Genomic DNA, 21,864 nt, shown 5'->3' with positions numbered 1-21,864 from the left:
TCCGGCGAACAAGAGAAGGAGAGAGAGAGACAACACGGTGTTGTCTGCTCGCCTCTGCAAATTCTAATGATCATCATGTGCTCATGTTCCGCCGAGAGATTATCTGTGACCAATCAGAAGGCTACTTGAGGAGAACAAACACGTGTGCTGACTGTTGATTCACAGAGTTGGCGTTGCATCGATTCTCCTTCGCGCTCATCTCGAATTAGCTGTGTGATTCTTTTGTGTGTTTTTGTTTTTTTTAATGGAAATGTGTACAGGTCAATTTCACTCCTGGCTTGCGTGTAAACGGTGAGGCTTACGTAAGACTGAGCTGAACGCCGTACAATTTAGGGGACTTGTGGTTGTTGAGTAAACAGCAGATTAGAGAGACAGCCGCGAGTCTGAACCTGCCCAGGTGCAATCCAGGTTCAGATCCAGGTCGGTGGCACGGCCGTGACTACTTCCTGACACACGACAGCTTTCTCTCTCTCGCTCTCTCTCGCCACGCTTGCTCTGTTGAAAAGAGGAAAAAAAAAAAATCAATGCAGCAGACTGCAAGCAAAATGAGATGTTTCATAGCACTTATGCTCCATTTAGCCAATTTGGGGAACAATAACACTATTTGCTACTCGTAGGCACTGACGCCTCCACGCAGGGCCGATCAGCGAAGCACAGTGGTGAATCATTTCTTTCTCGTTTTCCATCACTTATTAAGGAATTACGCAGACAAGGTGTTCTAATGTACAATGCAAAATCTGAACTGTTAAGTTCGTTTCAAAGTATGAATTTCATTTGCTTTTTGATGGTTCTAAGTTGATAAGAAAATTTGTTACAGTACAAATTCAACAAGTCCTAAATTGATCTAATCATTATTTTATCTTTGCCACATTTCCTGTGCTGTCTTTTGTACAGGATGAACAAAGTGTGTCATTAAAAGTGTCATGTTGCAGTGTTTTGAGTGTGACGCCGTTGTTAGTCATGTAACTGTTAATTGGTTGCCTAGACCGGTTGAATGCGCGCTCCGCTTTTGTCACACCTCCAATAAAGATGAAAACCCGAAAGAACAAGAATATTATGAATCTCACCCACTCGCTAATTAATTTGTCCCCTAAAGCAGTCTCTTTAAAAAAAAAAGTTGGCCAAGAAAATGGACTAATATCCCAGCATCCGTATCATCTGCGGGTGGAAAAATATCAAACGAAAAGAACAGAGCCGCTAGTTTTAGACACAAAAAGCAATACGAAAATAGATACAAAGAATATTTTGTTCTTGCTTCATCTTTTCCTTTGTTTGCGCGAGAGAAAAATCCTGCAGCTGTTGTATGTTGCTTAGCAACAGTTTTTGTGCTTCTGTGTCTTCCTTGGCTTTTCCGCACGTCTTTGTCTTGACTCCATGTCTGCGCGCCTCGTCACACTTAATTAAGTCAGAGACACCAGTCAGGCCGACTGGTTTATTTATTTGCGCCTTAATTATTTAGGCTAAGCAGGATTCGCCCTTTTCCGACCGTCCCGCCACGTTTTGACAGAACGCGGGGGGGCTTTGCGTGTCGTTATTTGCGTCCGAGCGGCCCGGATGATGTCTTGCGCCCTCCCGTTGCCCGGCTCTTTGTGTCAGGTGAGGAGCGGCGGCGGCGGAGGCTGGCCGCCGTGTGATTGGCAGCTCTATCTGTCACTCAGCCCTGGGGACTCTGGCTGCTCTAATTAGGTCACTTGGCTTGCTCACCTCCCGGGGCCGCGTGCTACAGCACAACGCAGATCAAATGACGCTGCCTTGTGTTGTGGGCTTGGGCGGAGGTGGCGGCACAAAGCGAAGGAAAAGCATCTGTTTAGTGCCTGCAGCCCCGCGGGCCGCTTTCCGAAAGCCCCCCCAACTCCCTCCGCACCTGTTTGCCACATTTGGGTCGCTACATGCGCTCCTTCACTAGTGCAGTAAAACACGATGCTCTTCATTTGCGGGGTAAGACGCCCGAGGGGTGGGTTAATTTGATTTCGCAGAGCTAATTGATGAAAGTGGGCGTTGTCGCCGTTTTTTTTTTTTTCTTTCAATTGCTAGTTTGTTTTTGTCTCTACACTCTTAACTAATTGCTGGATTGGGTGAAATAGTTAACTCAGAAAGTCTAAGATGGCTGGGTCAAGATTTTGATTCAAAAACAACCCATACTGATGAACTCAAGCTACAAAATAAATTATATTCTATGATGGATTGTAAATAACCCAACAGGGACCTACAGTTTTAATGTGTACGAATGAGTTTGATTGTTTACTATCCTGACTGCGAGGCACCGCCGTACTTAACCGCCGTGACTTATTCAACACGACTTCAACCTCTCCTCCCCGCTCGCTGACTGACGAAATAAGTTCTGACAAAAGCGCCGTGTCGCGTACGCCACGTGAGCGAAGCCCCAATATTGGCAGCTCGTCAAGCGTCCCAGCCGATTGGAAGTTGATGAGAAAGCGATGCCACTCGGCCAGAACAAGTGTCTCACTTGTGCCCGACGAGGTAAAACTGCTGATACAAGCCGTCTCTCAATTGCCCAAAGGGCCTCCTTTGTCAGCCCATCAGCTCGCAAGGCTCTCCAAAGCCTCGTGTGAGGAGCGAGAGAGCAACAAAAAAAAAAAAGAAGAGTGTCATTGCTCTTGGATGGCGTATTTGCAAAGTGCGTGTCAGCTTTGATGGAACTGCCCACTTTACGCATTAGCCACAATTATACAAGACCGCTAAAAGCTACAAGTGCGCCCGTTAAGACTAATATTCTTTTTCTTGGCTTCTTTTTAAACACAAATGATTTGAAGTGGCTAAGAATACGTTTCATAAGGTAATTAAGACGTTTAACGCAACAACAATAAAATTAACTGTTTTCACTTGCTCCCGGGCTCCCTATACTAGTTGTTTTATTTTTCGAGTATTTTACAATTATTGATGTCCAAAAGATTGTAAAAATGCAGGGCTGCTCAGGGAAGATATATTTTTTTCCCCCGCCTTATAATCTCAAAGGCAACCATCAAATTCTATTTAAAAATTTGGTTAGAATGTTGAAAATCTGCAGATATTAAAGGATATCTGACCTAAAACCTGACTGAAGTTAAATGGGTTCTTTTCACCTTTCTATCAATCCCCAATTTGTCACAGCAAGAAGCATATTGATCTTTAATTGATATCCGAGCCAAGGTGCTTGTGGTCATATGTCACGCCGGTTCATTGTTTGCCAAGTGTCAAGCCAGTTATCAGGGAAACCTCGCCTAAAGCCAGATCGATAACATTATGATTTTTATATATCAACGATATCTAGTCCTATTGATTTTTTTATTGACACGCCTACTTGCGGTGGCTGAGCCTCCGGCTGAAAGGCGGCTGAGTTCATACATGCATGTCGGCTTTTGTCAATTTTTATCTAATTTCACTCGTCAATATTTTTTTTGGTGAGTAATGTGAAGATGATAAATCGAAGGTAGTGAATACTCCCTATCTATTTTCGAGCTCCATTTTGAGTTTACAAGCACACGCCTCCCTTCAGGACGACACAATGATAAAACTCTGCGCTGTAAGGAAATGAGCCTCGCTGTAATGGATGATGAAGATTATGAGGACATGTCCCGAGCCTGACCTTCTGCTTGAGTACACATACATGCGGTAATTCCAAGCCTGAGCTCCATCCAGGTCACCTTGTTTTCATCAGGACGGCGCAGTTAACACACTTGTTTACGCTCCGGTTTCGTAAATGGTTGGATATTTCAAAGTGATTGTTTTTTTGTTTTTTTTTGGGTGTGTGGTTTTACAGTCGGCGGCGGGAAACAGTAACAGTTGAGTAGTCATGAGATAGAAACAAAAAGGTTATATGAGGTTAGTATTATGTGAGAAATGCTTTTATTAGCTTTTCTGCTCACTTTTAAATCGTAAGATGACTGATGGGGGTGTTTTGGGTTGTTGAGACACTCCCAAAAGGCTTTGGGTGACGGTGAGGCAGTGCTGAGAGATGAGAGGGAGAGCAGAGATGGTGAAAGATAATAGAGGTGAGAGGAAGGTCACCGTTTTAGTGGTGGAAGGGAAAGCTCTTGTTTTCGGGTCCGGCGCTGACTCTTAAATTGGACCGGGCGACCTAGTGAACAACAGGCGGGCTCAGAAGAGCGAACGTTTTATTGACAGAGACGAAAATACACAATTGTTTTTTTCTCCTCTTTGACCTATTTGCTTTATGGTGGTATTTAGGTGACGACCAAAAATTATTATTTTTTTTTAGGTTACATTTTGTTTGGGGGAATTTCCAGTTGCCATTTTTGTCATCTTGACAGAAAGACTTTAAAAAAAAAAAAAATACAATATGAGAAATTTTAAGTGCAATTCTGGTGCAAGATTTGAATCCAGAACCTTTTTGTTTTGTAAATTTTTTTTTTGCCCTTTAATATAAAAGTCAATACAACAAACATGCATGCACAGACAAGCTGTTACCGCCACTGTGCTTTATACACTTATTAACATTCGTACCATTAAAGGTTGTTTTTGTTTGCGCGGCAGATTACAGCACTGATTTGTCACTAAACGCAAGCGATTGAACGGCAGATAATTTAATTTGCAGGGTCGACGGGGCTTTTCCCGCTCCCCTTTCACTCCAGTGTTTAAAGTGTGAATTTAGTCAATGCGTTACGATAACAGGCTGATAGTATCAGTCTAGCGTGATGAGACATCTCAGGCGCTGAATAATAGAATAGCAAAGGTGTTTCTATTCTATCGTGTATGTTATTATACCTCTGCTTGCAATGAATAATTTGCACAAAAAGAGTCTCGAGTACATGAGCATGAAAGTGATCAGGAATCCAAAGGGACCAAACATTAGGAACATCTCTCATTGTAATCTGGGGCCCAGGATTTGTTTTGATTTGAAGGCAATTTTTCCTTTGGGAAATAAATGGAAGTAGGAATAATGAGTCTCGCTTCAACCTGTTGCTTTCATGCAACATGCAAAAATATTTGATCATTTATGAATGATTAAATCTCTATGTGGCTCATTTGGACGTGCGTGAGTTGGTCAATAAGGGGAAATCTAAAACGGAAAAGGAAGAAGACTTCCACAACTACTATAAGTGACTCAGTAACTGCAGTAATATTAGTCATTTAGTTGTAGCGTATAAATATTATTTAGTATTGTTAGATATTATCTGTATACATTTGTTGCTGCACCATTTGTTTTTCAAATCTCTATTGCTCCACACTGATGCTATTTGAAAGCCTGTCGCAGCTCGGGAAACTTGAGTCACCAGGCACCGCTACATTTTGGGCTAATCACAAAAACGAGCATATTTACTGCTCGCATAAAAAAAAAAAAACGCTTCAATAAAAATGATGTAGGTGCGACAGGTTGATAGATAAACAAGCGAGCGCACGTCTTTGTCTGTTTACATCCAGGATGGCGTGCATGCCATCATCATGGCATCTGTTGTGTGCGACATGTCAAGCGCTCTATAAGTAATCCTCCACGAGCGCTTGTCGGGATTCGGCGACACCCCGCACGGAAAAGAAGTTTGCACATTTTGCCTTCTGCGCTCAACACTGACAGGTTGCATGACCACCCATCTCTCGCCACCCCCCCGCCCCTCCCTGATCCAGTAGCAGTAGACAGCAGTGTCAAACAGTGGAAGGACTTTTGACACTGACTGGGAGTGACGAGGCAGCAGTGGAAGCAGATGTCTCTCTCTCGCTCACCCTTTTTTTTATTTTGCAATGTCTTTGGTAGACGCAGCATCCTTGACCTTGTCGTGGCTAATTTTAAGGCAGGGCTTATCGCCGCGCCAATGTTTATACCTCCCATTACACGCACTGTCATTATAGGAGGAACTCGTTTGCAATTATGGTTGCGCTCAGCATGCAGCTGTGCACATGCAAGACGCTGCAAGTGCATTGTCGCTCGTGCTCGGATAAACGTGAATTTCAACAGGAAGTCGGCAAGCGTAATTGGACGTCCTCCGAGGAGTTATTGATCGCATTAGATGTTTTTTTTGGTTTTTTTTTTCATGTGAAACACAACAGGGCTATTGCAGTGTAAAAGCCTCGCCGCACTCACGTTATTGATTCATGCTTAGTGCTTGCTTTATATCATCCTGCGTGGAGGAAAATACATACTAGATTGGCACTCAAAGATAAAAGACCTCCGGCAAGTGAACAATTTTAGTAAATTGCTTACATCAGTAGACCTCCTGCAGCTTTCTGGGAAAAAAAATAAAAACCTAACTAACCGAGTAACTTACCAATGGCAATGAAAACAAACCAATTTCACAGAGATGAAGAAAAATCAATTCGAAGCACATGCTCGGAAAGGAGTACAGTCGCGAGATGCCTTTCACACCGCCTGGTGATCAAAGCTTTAATGCAACTTGAAAAAGATAAACGCCCACCGTTGCGAATGACTGACAAGAAGAAACAATTGATGGATTAATCATCATTTCTGTCTCCCCCCCATCAGGCGGATTTGACGGGGATCAAATGGCGCTGCTACAACTTCCGTGGCGGCGGCGAGTACGGTCCGGTGATCTCGGCGCCGGCCCAGGACGACCCGGTCCTGCGCAGCTTCATGCGCTGCGTGCAGGCCAACCTGTTGTGCGTATGGCGCCGCAAGATCAAGCCCGATGCCAAGGAGCTGTGGATCTTCTGGTGGGGCGATGAGCCCAACCTGTCAGATGTCATCCATCATGAGCTGGAAGGTGAGCGGGAGGAGGAGGCAACACTAGTTGCTCCTCATTTTCTGTCTACTGTAATGTGCTTGTTAGATTTGGTTATAAAGAGGTGTATTTAAATCTGATCATACATGCTAATACAGTTATGGAGTCAGAGTTCAAAGCGATGCCGTGTAATACGAGTCAGATCATCTTTGCCCATTGAAATAAATGGGAATGCCGTTAATCCGTTCCAGCCTACTTCCCACAAACAATAAAATTATTTTTTTTGTATTGGGGTGAAAATAGCACACTATACAGTAATCGTGGATTTTATGAATTGTGTATTAGCATTAGCATTATGCTAGTGGACTTTTTAACGTTTCTAACATTTCAATACGCGCTGTGTTCTCCTCGTTGGCTTGATGGTTAATATCAAGTGACAGTAGCAACTTGAATAGTTTAGAGGCCTCTTTTAAAGGAATGTTAACAATTTGGTAATGCTTATTGTGAAGCGAGTTTGAGTAGAAAATTGGCCATATTTATTTTTTCTTGGTGGGGGCAGAGTAAAAATTGACATGCAGTTGGTCACGCAACAATGTCAAGATACCGCTTGTCTCGTACTTGATTTGAAATGAGCCGCCATGGCAATTTGTGTCATAACATGAAGTGCAGTTCAGTGATTCCGCATGCACGCTGTCGTTGTCTAACACACAAAAGGCCTCTCGTGGCGCGAGCTGTCAATTCCTCGGCGGGCTTTGTGTTGTTTGTTTAAGACGTGTTTGCGCTTAGTGCGTAAAAGTCCTTTACTTGTACCTCCTATAGCACATATCTATAATGTGTTTGCTTTGCAGCTCAAGTGTTTATATGCTGCTCGGGTACTATTGCCACGCCGAAGCGCGGCGCGTGTGCGCGCGAGAAACGAATCACAGTGAGCTATCGCACTTGGGAGACTGCTACTGTCAGCACTATTGGCCCTATTTATAGAAACATTTGCATTATCTGGCCGCGCACGTGTGTCGAAATCCAACATATCGACTAAGCCGCGGGAAGACGGCGCGCGGGGGAGGCGGGATTATATTATTCTGCCTCTGCTTTCATTAGAAGATGGAGGGGGGGGGGGGATGGAAGCGTGGATGCAGGGGTTGTCGCGATTGTGCGAATTGGCCATGAAAGAGCTTTGAAGGCGCAACATGCGAATGCTTGACAGATGTCGGCTAAAGCTCTTTGTTCCCGCATGTGTAATACAGAGAGGTCCTTTGTACGTTGATATTGTAGCTCCAGACATACGACTTGCCAACACGCAGTCAGTCCTCAGTCATTTAATAGCCTGTTGGAAGTGTGCAGGATGGAGACATAAACTCAGCGTGGTGCTCAGACGCGAATTAGGCTTCACCAGAGGCATCTCGGTTACATTGATGCATTCCACCCCTGGACCCCAAAAGGTTTGAGAACCTCTGGTCTGACTGTCGCTCCTTTTCAGTGATCGTGACTGTCAAATCGATATAAAAAAAAAAAAAGAAAAGAAGATCCTGTAATTACAATGTCCGTCCGTGAACCCGCTGACGGAACGTGTTGGTGTGAAGAAGTGCTGAGTAGCCACGCGGTTAAATGTTGAGTACGTCGCTATTGTTTGAAGGTGATAAATCTCTTGACTGGTGCTTAAGTCTAAATAAATGATGCCTTTGAGATAGTGCCAGGAGTGTGCGCAGCCAGGATGAAGTGTCGCACCCTCTGGCTCGCGCCACCTCTCTGATATTGTCTTTGCTTCAATAGCAAGTCTTTAAGGAGCCTGTTTTCACACTAAGTGGCGTCTTTAAATAACCACAAGGGGGGGAAGAAAAAAACAACACACAAGAAGAATTTTGAATGATGCTCATTCTAATCTGAAAAGAGACACACGAAAGGAGCATTTTTCAAGTCTAGCTATTTTTTGTCATTCATTTTACAATGTTGAGCCAATGCTAGCCTGGTCTTGTTTGAAAAACAAAAAAGGCAAACATTTTCATCCAGCTGAAGGATCATACATAACACAGCAGATTTTTGTATTGTGCAACGTCATCGCAGTGTTAATACTCGTGCACAAGCACAATCTGTGTTTGCAGATAATGAGATGATTCATCATAAGGATGAATATTTCATCAAAACAGGAGAGAGATATTATCTATTATCTGGCTATTTAAATAAGTGCCAAATTGTAATATCCCAGCTGTGCTCCGAAGAGACCTTTATGCAAAGCAAAAGTAATTTATTAGATATGAGAACTCTGATATGCATTGTCCATTAGCAGCTAATCGGCTAACGGTTAACAAATAAAGCCACGCAATTCTTCAACATCTAGAAAAACAACAAACATACATCAATCTAAAATACAACGTTTTATGTGTATACATATTTGTATACAATTCCACTGGTGTTCCTCAGGGTTCCTTACTAGGCCCTCTTTGTATTCACTCTATGCCGTGGGGTTCAGTTTCTTTTGTCAGAATGCAAAAAGGAGCATATGAGTGCTAAAGTGGAGCAGATAATGAATGCAATGTATTTTCTGGTGAGAGTTAAGTAGAGGCTGATGACTTTGATCACGCCGCAGGCGGTGTTCCCATGTGCTGCCATGACAGCATGTGGTCAAGGTGAGTGCAGTAGGAAGACTTAGCACAGCCAAGAAAATGTTTTATTCATATGAAATCTACTGGATGACAGGAGACATTTTTCAAACATTTCAAGCTCTTTGTTCGTTCCTCAGCCCCGAATTTGTAAAAACGTCGCAACCAATCATGGCTCATCGGTTTTCTGAAGCTGAGCTGTGATTGGTTGCTCATGAAACATGGCAACTGTGATGTCATTTCCAGTCGACAACAAATGGCAAAATGGCCGCCCCCCTGAAATGAATAAAAACGGGTGAATTTTTAAGAGTAACTCAGAGTAAGAGCTCTTACTTGTTTAGCAGGTCAGTGTTACCAATACATGACAGCACCCCGGGGGGGTATATGTTGGTAACTACACTCAATTAAATGCATATTTAATTCAAACCACCCTGTGAGACGCCACAGAGTGTAGACATGACTAAATAGTACATCTCAAATGTGTAATTTTAGACTCTCATAACCTACAATTGGCTTCACTTTCATCACCAGCCGTTTCCTTTTTGAAAACATTTTAGCATCATTACGAATGTTTCAACAGTCACCGACTTCCCGTGGGAGTGAAAGCGAAACAAAGTGAGAGATGAATTAAAAAACAAATCCGTCTCGTGCATTCCATTATGAATTCTGGTGAAATGAAAATATGCGAGCAACAAGTGGATCAGAGCGCCGGCACTTATGAGAAAATAATTATGTATAATGGAATTAACAAAAGAGGGCAGAGTGACTTGGTCATGATTTTGGCTTTGGGAGTCACACACATGCCTAAACACAAACAAACAAACGGGAGTTAATGCTAATCTAAGATGCCTAACGCAGGCAAAAGTATTGAGACAATCAATTAAAAATGATCCAAATAAAATGTCCTCCTTATAGACGAGCGGAAGTTGTTATAGTCATAAAAACTGGCACGGCCTCCCGTAGGTGAAACGGCCAAGTGTCCGGATATTTTTGTCCGCATAGTGGCTGTGTAGTGCGAAGACGTAAACCCGTTAATTTAACTCCCAGCAAGACACCAAATAAACACATTCGGCTAAAGTGTTCCTTAATTTGCTGTTGTAGGGCAGATTTGCTGAACAGATGCGGCGTTTATAGCCGTGTTTCCCCCCAATACACATGCGCGCGCACACAAACTACACATGCGCGCGCACACAAACTACACACACACGCACACACAATGGCACCTGTCCGCCTAATAGCAGTATCACATCGTCGGATCAGTGATGCATGAAGTGTTTTGCTTGAAGTGCAGCGCAGCAGCAGTTGTTAAGGGACAAAAAGCTTGCACACGTTTTAACCTTCTCACTTAACGGCGGCCCGGACGAATGTTAACGCGGCCAATCTTTATGCACTGCTGAGAGGGCTGCCCAATACACTTTAAGGGTTGTCGGGGAATCTTAATTTCACATTGTCGCCGCGCGCAAATTAGCAGATGCTTCCGAGTGTGCGTCGCTGGCCGACTCATTTGTAAGAAAAAAAAAGGATGAGAAACACTTTGTTGTACTTAAATTAATTTTTGAGAAATTCATACTTAGCCTAAATTTTTGTTCTTGGTAGCTACTTTTTTTTTTCTTCATCCAATCAGATTGTGCCTCCGTGTGAATATAATTTGCCCGTTCATTGACAATTAGTAGCGCTGACTGCATTAGCAACTGTTTCTTTTAACCAATCCGATTTTCTTCCTGCATAGGTTTCGTTACAAAGCATTTAAGGTTACGACTGGCAGTAAATTGGCCAATATGAATTTGTCGGAAGGCGTTGGGGATTAAGGGCAAAGGCACCCACAGGTCATTTAAAAAATAAAGAAGCAGAATAAAAATGAGAGTGGGTGAAAATGAGCTTTTCATTGGGTTATTTTAAAAGAGAAATAGCTATTATTATTCATTGCAGAGAAACATTCTCCTGAGAGTCCACGTGTCTGTTGGCCTTGTGTAAGGTGAAAAAGGTATTTACGGATAAAAATGTAATAAAAGAGCTTTTTCGAGTGAATTTAGTCGGATTTGCTACATAAAGCGGTTGGCCGACAGCTGGCCTATTCAGGTAAACTAGGAAACTCTCTAGTAGTTTCTACCTTCAAACTGTTGATTTTTACTTTGCTGTAAAACCGACGTAATAATCTCAAGAGAATTACACGTTGAATATTTAAACATTGTGTCCCTTAGCTTAATGCTAACATATAATGCAAAACGTCATAGACGGGCTAAAGATAATTAGCATTGATATAAACAGTAACAGCGACTCATCAACACAAAATTGCAATGAGATCCATTTTCAAAATCCTTCCGTCCTAGTTCCCTGTATGGTGTTAAAAATTGGCCGTGACTACTAATAAAAAATAGGAATGGTAGAGTGATGTTATTTTGATTAAAAGGCGAAGGAAAAAAAAATCTATCCTAGATCCATAACAACTCCTGAGCTGCTTTTCTGTGTCAACAAGTTTTCCTTGGCATGCCTTCTCTCTTGTGACGCCTGCCTCTCCTCTCCTCTCTCGCTCTCCATCCTCTCCCTCCTCTTCTCATCCTTTGTTGTGCTTTATTTTGCTCTCCTCGCTTGTTTTTGCCGCTTCTCTCTGTGATGTTAGCGTGCTTGGCAAATAAAAGGCGGGGGTGGGGTTTGCTGTACAAGTGCCAATCAACGCCCGCTCCTCTTTGCTCCTTCGGGATTTGTCTTAGTAGCATCTCTCACCCGAGCGCAACTTAAACCAGATGGAGTGAATAATTTCCTGTTATTTTTTTGTTTGTTTGTAATGAAGTCTGTAACTAGGTCGCCAATTGCCTCAATAGGGACAAGGCTTCCTCAAAAGGAAGACCTATGGAGGTGATGAGACCCTTGTAAGACCGCCGAAAGGGAGTGAGAATGGAGATGCTAGTGAAAAAGTGAGTCACATATGGAACCCCCCCCCTAAAAAAAATTAAAGGAAAACATGGGCGAAAAAGAGGGGTGGAGGGGCAGTCAGACGAGGGAGGGGAAGATATCCATGAGACGGAGGGGAGGAGGAGGAGTGCGCTTGCAAACAGAAGAAACGCCTTGTTAAGGAAGTGGGAGGCGACATCTGGGATTTGTCTTGAGGCCCATCAAATAGACGGCGTGCCATATCCTCGGTTTATTTGGGGGAAAATTCACACCAAATGTGTGGCTAGTCTGTTCATCTCCAAACAGCAAACAAATGTTCAGTCATGGCGTAACAAGGAAACTGTTTTTTTTCTCCTCCTCTAACTTGGCTCCCCCGGTGGTGAGGAGGGGGGGGGGGGGGGTGTAAAAAAAAAGGAAAAAATGACCTCAGTCTTGTTGACTTTTCTGTAAATTTGTCGGCAAGGACTGAGGATCTCTGATTTCCTTCCCTCCTTCTTTTGTATCCACCCCCTTTGGGCTGCCAGGGCGTGGCCTGTGACCTCCTGACCCTCCACTGTGTGTGTGTGTTTCAGTCGAGATGTAAGGGTGAAGTTTCCCAGCTGCACACAGAAGGGTGAGGGCGGTAGAGAGGGGAGGGGGGAGCATACATTTTCTTCTCCTTCCTTTAAAAAAAAAAAAAAAAAACACACACACACACACTGCCAGAAAGAATGAAAGCTTTGTGTGTGTTTGCGCCTTAAGAAGAACGGGCAAAGAGAGACTGAAAAAGCGACAGAGAGAATATTAAAGAAGTAAACAGATAGAGGAAAGAGTTTTTGAACATATTACAGAGTGAAGGAAATTTCCAAGGTATCAGAGAAGAAGGGCGACTCCGGAGTTGACGGGGAGGCGGGGAAAAGTGCGACAAGGCTGCCAAAATGTGAACAAAAGCTCAACTTTCTTTTTTTTTTCTTTCTTCAATTTGAAACCACAATAACAGTCAGGAAATCGCACACCTCTGTCAGCTGTTAAGTTTTTTTTTTGGTGTAACTGTATAGCACACATTGTAGCGTATAAACCGATTTGCTCAATCTTGTAAATTGTCACGAGAGCAATCTCCGACTTAAAAGTCAGCAGACAGAAAATGAACATCGTGTCGGATAACGACACTGCCTCCAGTTGTCATGTCAGTCCATGAATCAGTTTGTTCTCACCCATTAAATGACGCCCAAAGCTATCGGAAAAACACGAGGAGCCTCGAACGCGGGTGACTCATGTTTACTATGAGCAAATTCCTTCCGCCGCTATTTGTGGATCTTTTAAACCACCGAGCTTGCAAACAGCTGATTCGTTTTCCGCTTGAATGATACAAAGCGTCGGTGACGGTTGTGAATGATTCGTGAACGACCGTGAGTCGAGCCGTGCGTGCGGGATGTGACGCGCTTCCCTCCCGGTGTTTGAAAATCAGCAGTTTGTGTGGCCTTTCAGCCCGTGTCAAGTGACTACTACCGCCAAAATTGATTTTCTCCACTGGCCTTTTCCCGCTTTTTTTTTTAATCATCTTAGAAGAGCTGATTTTGTTGCCCTAGCCGCACAATCGATGCTCCCGCCGCAGCCGGTTGGCACTCCAGTTGGTTGACTCATTTGAATTAATGCCGTCAAAATACTGTAACATGTTTGTGCGAGTTGAAAACTGTCAGCAATGAATCTGATCTGAGACCAGTTCCATTAGTTCATAAACGCCGCCAGCGGCTCAGCCGATTCGTCCCCACGCTCGAATCGAGTGCATCTTGGTCCTCCCTGGGAAAAAAGCCAGGAGGACTCTCCAGCTCCCTCCCGCTCCTCCATTTGGGGAGGGGCGGAGGCGTGTAGGTGAAGGAGAGCGCGAGAGAGCGAGAGCTTAACTGTCAATCTGCGGCCGCCGCTCCCCCCCTCCCCCACCCGCTGCAGTGGCAGTTAGGGAGCCCTGTGGAGTCCCACTAAGCCTCTCAATAGCCGCCTTGCCTCCCACCTCGAGTCTCATTCACTTCTAATGAGGTGCTCAAGTGTCTGTGGCTTAACATGAGGGTCAACAGCACAGAAATGAGACCTTTTATTTTATTATTATTTTTAATAAACACCCATTTGCATGCTGCGCTCATAAATGCAAACGTGATAAATGGAATTATGCTCGTTGGATGCGGCACTGAGAGTCTCTTGACCTCATAGGAGGTTACGGCGCCCAGCATTTATTTTATTTTTTTTTTTTTAAACAAACTTGCTTCTGCTGCTGCTGTTTTCCTCTTTCCTCAAAGAGTTCTCCGAATCAGAATCAAGTGCGTTGACATTACGCAAAAGGCTAACAGCCGAGTCGAAAAGGTTGATGTGTTTTTCGTTTAGAATCCTCTTAATATCTTTTATTATCCTTCTTGACATTTCTTTTCGGAATTGCCGCCATCTAAACTTAGGCTGTGTGCTGATATGCTCTTCTAAGTTATAAATGGAGTGATGCCATATGTTCTTTCGCACTAACAATATGATGTCATACTTAATCGTAAACTGTCAATAAAAGTTCACCCGCAAGCAAACACTTTTACACAGACAGAGGAAACACGGTGTGTTTTGGAGGAGAGGCGACATCATAAAAGCGAGACATAAAACCCAGACTATCATACACATTTTTATAATCTCATCGGTTAAAGGAAGCACGCTCAGCAAATTAGGCCGAAAAGAGTCAGGCCATTCAGAGGAGCCATAAACTGCACCGCGCATAATTTTAATGCTACCTAGTTGCTTTATATCTGTATTAAAGCACATCTAAGGAGTTCATCCATTTTTTTTTGCGGGTATTTTTTCTAAACTTAATTTAAAATTTAGATGAAATTAATTTAAGTGAGTCCGAGTCAAGATTTTTTTTTTGCGTGCATTTTTTTTAAACTTAATTTAAAATTTAGATGAAATTAATTTTAAGTGAGTCCTAGTCAAGAGGCAGCAACAAATTTTTAGCTAGCTAGGTAGCTAACTATGTATTACACAACAAGGAGGGTTAAAGGAGTAATCCAAGATTTTTGTAAAATCAATGCATACTTAAAATCTGTGTTCATCAGTATGATTACTTGGGGCGAAGTCTTCTCCTACTGATTTTTTGCCATTTAATTATATTTTATTCATTAAATGTCGGCGTTATGGAATCCAGGATACCAGCTGTGATTCTGTGCAAATGCAAATGAGACCGAGAGGAGTTTCTAGACGACGTGCGAAAAAACAGCTCACAGACACCACGTCCCGTTCATTTATTCATTACCGGCGACTTATGGGAGAACACTTGGCACTTTGCATCCATCCGCGCCGCTTCCCAAACATCAAAACGATTCGCTTTGTGTGTGTGTGTGTGTGTGTGAAGAGTCACAGTAAGTGACTGTCAGTTATGAGGGAGTGAATGGGGAAAGTCGGTGTTAGCGTTGGTGAGATGCCAACACACAAAAACAGAGCGGCCACACATTTCGCGCCATCTTTTCCCTGCTGCTCCTCTCCAGTCATTTCCAATTTTGCGTTAATACAGTAAATAGCTGGTGAATTATATATTTGCGCTGTCAACATGCTGTCACACTATCCCGCATGCTATCGCAGCAACTGTGATGCTTAATCAATTAAACAGTTTATCGCGTGCAATCTGTTCTCCGGCTCCGCTGAGATGATTATCCGTACATTTTTTGTTTTTAATCTGTAAAAACGTCCTCTTTTTGATTTGAGCGGGAGACTAAGTGAATATTTGAGCTGAGCTAGTGGGGGGTTTGATGTTGCTATTTTGTGTTGCTTTCAATAATTGATTTTCCTTTTCAGCGTGCCCATGACATTTACTTCTCCTCGATTATGGAACGAAATAGAGACTGAAATATATTTTCAGCTCTTGTTGACTGTTCAGTTTTAATAAGCAAATTATTGTTGATGTAATTAGAGTGAAGGAGCGATTGATGGTTTTATTTTTACTGTATTTGGGGATTTCTATGTAAATTGCCAAATACAAGCAATAAGCGGTTTGTGGGATTCAAATTTAAACGTTGATGCCTTTTAGTTGGGAAAGTCCAACGTACAGTTGAAACTAGTTTTTCACATCTGCTCAGATAGTTCTGTTTTTTTTTATTTGTCTTTCCCCTACACCCTGAGTCAAATTCCCCCCTTGTCAAAGCCAAGAGAGAAAAGCAAAGTACTGAGAAGTAACAAGGGGAAGTTGTTTGAGTGCAGAACGAGAGCGAGCCGGTCATCCGCCCGCTTCTACCCTCCACTTTGACCTCGGCGTCGCAGAGGTGGAGCTCTGCTGACTGCAACTTGACTCCGCTGCTTCAATTCTCACTCTCGCCACAAAACAACCATGAGCTTTTTGATCCTAACTAGTATTTTTTTTTCTTCTCCTATTTTTAACACACATGCCATCATGTCTGTTTGCACCACTGCTACACATTCTAAACACCTCCAGACGCAGCCTACACATCCCTGGTGCCTTCTTTCTTTTTTCTTTTTTTTTTTGCCTGACTCACCCTCACAACTATGCAAGCAACTCCAGCTCAGTCACTTAATTGATTCCAGACTTCCCTCCACAAGCCTTCACTCTCCATAAGCGTCCTCCTGGACTCTCTGGGTCTCAGTGCCGAGTTCATGTTTCCATTACATGGTGTCTAATGACTTGATGGAAACATGCTTGTCCATGTGCAATGTTAGCTTAAGACAATAATTGTGTTGCTAAGTTGGCAGCGCTACGCAACTTTATGTCCTCCCCCGGGTTGCAAGTTTTAGATTATGTAGCACATTTTTTTTCATTAATTTCTTGAGGATACGTCATCTCCTAACTTTTCTCTTCCTCATCCAGTATATAAATACTTGAAGAAATTACACTTGTGGTCGGAGAAGTGGCTTTGATAAACAAGCTGGCGGCATCTCAAGAGGTTGTAATCAACTTCATGATGTTGAAACAAGGTGTCATTTTTCAAAAAAAAAAAATATATAACACCTTGTGCTGGCAGTTCTTCTTTAAAGTGGAACAAAATTTGCAAAAGGTTTATCCTCAAGAAAATAGCTTGCCTCCGTTTTATCGCACTTTTAAGAACTGTTATTACACACAGAATTGTGTAAGTGTGTATTTCTTTGTGTAGCTGTGTAAACACACACACAGCCCGCTAACAATATTCACGCACTGCTGGATAAATTCAACCTCATTAGAGTGTTGCTACATGCTATTGACCTTACCTGGCCCTGTCATAATCAGTACACTTGATGCTTATGTGAGGAAAATAGGAAAACACCTGCAGTCAAACAAAGGTATGGGGGGGGAGGGGGGGGCATAAACTGCACTTATTTTAGATTGCAGCAAATGTGCACTGGCTTCGCGCCACGGCCCAGACGGGGCTAGTTTAGGGGGGGAACGGGTCGGCCCTTGAGCTGTGGGTGATATTGATTCCAGGCAAATGAACAAATGGAAGAGCCGGAGAAAAGGGAAGGAGGCGTGCGGGGAAAGGTCGCCGCGTGTTGTCGCACCTTGGAGATCAATAGCAGCTTTGTTTGTTGGCTCGCCAGTGTGCTTGGTGAGGGATCCCGCCCCCTAGTGGTGATGTAAAAGACGGTGGAGTTACGTGGCCGTCAACATGGCTTATGTTTGTTCATCTGTTTGAAAGAAAATGAGCTTTAATTAAGTTTTGGTGTGTTTGAGGAGTCAAACTAAATTGAAAAATCTGTATTTATAGACCCACCTGTTGATAAATTGCGGTTTACCGTCCCCATATTAAATACAGTGCAGAAAATCCACTTTTAAAACGACTTTTCCCCTCTCCTGCAATGTACCAGCCTTGTTTTCTGCACGAATCAGTAAAAAGGCAAAATGACTTTAATCTAATTGAGAGAGTGTGGCTGATAACGTGCGGCCCATTTACATTCTCCGGGGCGTACTGCAGTTGGCTGTAGCCGCCGCCGCCGCCGCCGCCGCGTCTGTGATGAATGACGGATCATGATGCATTAAAGCTCTATTGCACTCAGCTGCACATTTGAGTCTCTGCAGCACGCTTTTCCCTCGGGCCATCTGTTTTCCTCCCCTGATTAACAGGCAGTAAATCTGAAAATGTGGCGCTTAGTGACGCGCTGTTGCTACAGTGACAGTGGCGCCGTGTTTTCCTCCAGCCTACATGCACAATTTCGACATCACCGTCGCCGCGTGTTGAATTTGACGAGCTTTTCTTACGCTATTGACACTTGTGCTGATGCGGTGCTAACTCTAATGGGGATTGCGTAGTTGGGGTCTAAATGGGTTCCGTTACTACTGCCGGGATCCATAAAAAGAAGGTTATGCTGTACTGCTGCTTTTCTGGGAGAGAGGCAGAGGAAATCCCCGCATGACAGTAACCCTTTATTGTAAAAGACTTGGAGTACATTAGTTTTTCAGTTTGAGAAGTGTCAAGTGTCGGGAAAATTCCAGACTTAACATAAACATATACTTCCTTGACAACAATTACGACTTTCCTCTTAGCCCGATCATTGACTGATCAAGTGTTGCATTTTAAAGTATACAAAATATGCAAATTATTTAGCTTCATGTAAGTTCCAGAAGGCAAAAAAAGCAAATAGATGAAGCAGCTAATGCTAATTAGCATCAGTGGTACAGTGAATGCAACAAATTGAACACAAAGGTTGCAGCAACTTCATGTAGACGGACAATATTTGTACTCATATTCTTTATCCTCTGCATTGAATGACCAATATTAGTGGCAGGTTTTAGGAGTAGATTTTCAAATAGTCACTTTTGCTTTACTTTTGTTCTCGTTTGGTTGACTTAAAGCGAGGCGTGAGAAGATGTTTTCCTAGCCTCCCCCCCCCCCCCCCCCCATCTTGTCGATCGAGTTCAGCAGTGTTGAGCTGCAAAGTTGATCTTTTTTAAGAGGTGTACAGAGAAAGAAGAGATATCAGGAGAGCGGCGAGAGCTAATGAGCTGGATTTTGCCGGAGACTTGGCATTCTGCTCATCTCACTGCTGTTAGATAGAGCGAGCTGGCTCTAGCAAGCTTCCTGTCTGCGCCCTCAAGCAGGAGTAAATGAGGGCTGGGTGTTGGGGAGGGAGCAGGAGGGGGGGGGGAGGAGGAGGTGGATTGGGTGTTGGAAGCAAGAGAACAGAGGAAGAAGGAGGAGGAGGAGAAGCAGGAGGAGGGCACGCTGTTGAAATTGAATGCCAGGACGCCATGTTCTCGCGCCTGCGTTTCCATGGCGACAGGGTAATTCTGGCGAGTAAGGAAATTTCATTCACCCCTGTTAAGAGGCAGTGGGCTGGGGGGGGGGAAACGCGAGATGAAAATATTAACAGAGCACAAGGGCGGGAAGACACATGACATAAATATGAGATGGAGAATGAAGCCCCCCACCACCCCATGAGGTCTTTGCATTCCTCTTTTCTGTGATGATGCTGGGGTTTGCCCCCCCTCCTGCACCCCAACATCACTTCCCCGAACGCAAACACAACACCCACCCTGCACACGCTCAGCCCTGCAGGTATACAGTATGGCGCAGAACAAAGACAAGCACTGTTAACTGGACGCTCGCTGTGTGTGTTTATTTGGGAGCTGCAGTACAGTAACATTCCTAACCGCCACCCCCATTTTTATAATATATATATATTTTTTTCAAAATAAAAAGCTGTTTATTAACACTGAGTTTGAGTTTAATGTCAAATGAATGTAAAAATTACCCAATTTAGGGTCAATTAGACCCAACTTTCTAATTTGTTTACAAAACAACACAACTCCCCCAAAAATTTTCCTTTTTGACCCAAATTTGGTTACATTTGACCCACCTCTTTTTAGCTTGTAGCTCACTTCCATGTCAGCAACCTTTTTTGTTGTTGTTTTTGCCCGGGGGCTGTTGTGATGGGGGTTTAAAAAAAAAAAAGGGGGCTAGCCCGCAACTAGACACGCATGTGCAAGAACTCGAGCACGCGAGTGGCGCCCGCACGCTTGCTCTTGGGCTAAGCGAGGCTGACAACTGCACTGGGCTTGACTGGCTTGTCGCTGCAGCTAACCTGACACTTGCCCAGTGTGCGCACTCGCACACATACGCACACACTTGCTCTCAGTGACATCACAGCGCGCGTTTTCATCCCCGAGCGCGATTCTTGATATGATGCGCCGGTTCCCTCATCAGCACATGCAGCATGTGGTGACAGAGCACGCCATAAACAAGCGCGCGCGTTGTTTATAATCCTCAAGCTGGCCGCTGCAGATGCTTCTCTGTCTCTGAAAACATCATTACTGTTGCCACCGAGAGGGATTATAAAGCAGCGTGGGTAATAATGCCGTATATTGAGATTTATAATTTGATGATTTTCACTTTTCAGTGGCCGAGGAGGGGCTGTGGGAGTGCGGACTGTCCTACGAGTGCAGGACCCTGCTGTTTAAGGCCGTACACAACCTGCTGGAAAGGTAATGAGAAAGTGAATGGCAAAAACAAACAAAACATGAATGTCTGGGATTGTGTTTTTATTATTCAGGAGAAAAAAAAAATGGAGCCTGTTTGGAATTCCAAAACCATTTTCTCAGTTCTGATCAAGTTTGTCTCGTTTTGAAAAATAACACATCCACCGAATGTAATTCCATCGGTCTCCGAGGTCGATTTCGAAAGATATTTGAAGTGCGTCCCCAAACAAAAAGTGCTAAACTAAATAATTAGACATCTCCACTTGTCTTCTGGCATTCTCACTGAAATTAATAATTTGAGCAGTGAATCATTTGCTCAAGTACCCAAAGCTCTCCTTTCTGAGCTAGAGCCATCTGTTAAATGAAGCAGCACATATTTGCTCTCTATTAAGTGAGGCATCAGCGATCATCATAGGGGGCAGGCGGAATTAACCTTCCTATTACCTTGAAGCTAACTTCTTTTATTGCTAGCTGTTCCGACGCGACAGCCACTACCTTCTCCTTCGCCACCAAATAAACTTTGTCGCCGGGCGGCCGATTTACTTTTCGCTCCGCTCACATGAGCATAAATTTGAGTCAAGTGGCTTTTAATCAAACAATCACAAGCAAAGCAATTAGGAACCATTTGATAAACTGCTACCGAGCAAACGATTGGGACCATTAGAAAAGGCAGAGTTGTAATCGTTTGGCTAAATTAGCTACCTTAAGCTCGAGATTGTGTCGAGCAAAGTATACGCACGGCGATTTCTTCACTATTGAAATGATGACAAATCAAAGCAAAAGCCCGATTGTCAGATTATCTTGCGGTGTGGGGTGCTTGGAAAACCAAGTTAAGCTAAAGTAAAGTTAAGCTAGCTACACACGTAGCGGATGGAAGCACTGGAGGCTGCGCAAGTCCAATCTATAAAACAATCGTGTAAATCCTTGACTCGGGTCAGAGGATCCGGTTCGGAATTCCCTGGCGCCGGCACATGGAGTAAAAGTCAAGACCGTGGAGACGGTCAGTGAAGGAAGGCAAGAAAAACCTCGACTATTTGATACCATCGCAGTTTACTCTGCTGCTCAAGTTTTCCGCTTCCTTGTTTTGTTCGGGCGTACGTTTCTATTTGACAGCCTGCTGTTGAAAGCCAAGGATAATGATCATTATTATTATCACGGTGAAGTGAGCGTCTTACATTCTCTTTTGTTCTTCTCACCGCTGCAGATGTCTCATGGACAAAGGATTCGTGAGAGTCGGCAAGTGGTTCTTCAAGCCGCACCAACTGCAGGAAAAGTCTCTGGGCAGCAGGTGAGTGGAGGCAACATTGTGAGGCTATTCAAAGGGTTCATTTTAGTTTCT

At 43.6% G+C, this 21,864-nt stretch overlaps 1 protein-coding gene across 6 annotated transcripts in view; it reads left to right on the top strand.

Moving 5' to 3' along the window:
• LOC125979246 (mediator of RNA polymerase II transcription subunit 13-like) overlaps positions 1 to 21,864 on the top strand; it is a 55,417-nt gene that overhangs the window by 16,183 nt on the left and 17,370 nt on the right. For all 6 annotated transcript variants that reach the window (XM_049737253.2, XM_049737247.2, XM_049737252.2 and 3 more), the window contains 3 exons: positions 6,437 to 6,674; positions 20,447 to 20,531; positions 21,730 to 21,813. In XM_049737253.2, coding sequence (XP_049593210.1) covers positions 6,545 to 6,674; positions 20,447 to 20,531; positions 21,730 to 21,813 — 299 coding nt within the window. In that variant the 5' untranslated portion in view covers positions 6,437 to 6,544. The remainder of the gene's footprint in view (positions 1 to 6,436; positions 6,675 to 20,446; positions 20,532 to 21,729; positions 21,814 to 21,864) is intronic.

This window comes from Syngnathus scovelli, chromosome 13, assembly GCF_024217435.2.
Source record: "Syngnathus scovelli strain Florida chromosome 13, RoL_Ssco_1.2, whole genome shotgun sequence".
Lineage (NCBI taxonomy): Eukaryota > Metazoa > Chordata > Actinopteri > Syngnathiformes > Syngnathidae > Syngnathus > Syngnathus scovelli.
The sequence above is the reverse complement of the archived record's forward strand: the minus strand, read 5'-3'. Positions and strand labels throughout refer to the sequence as shown.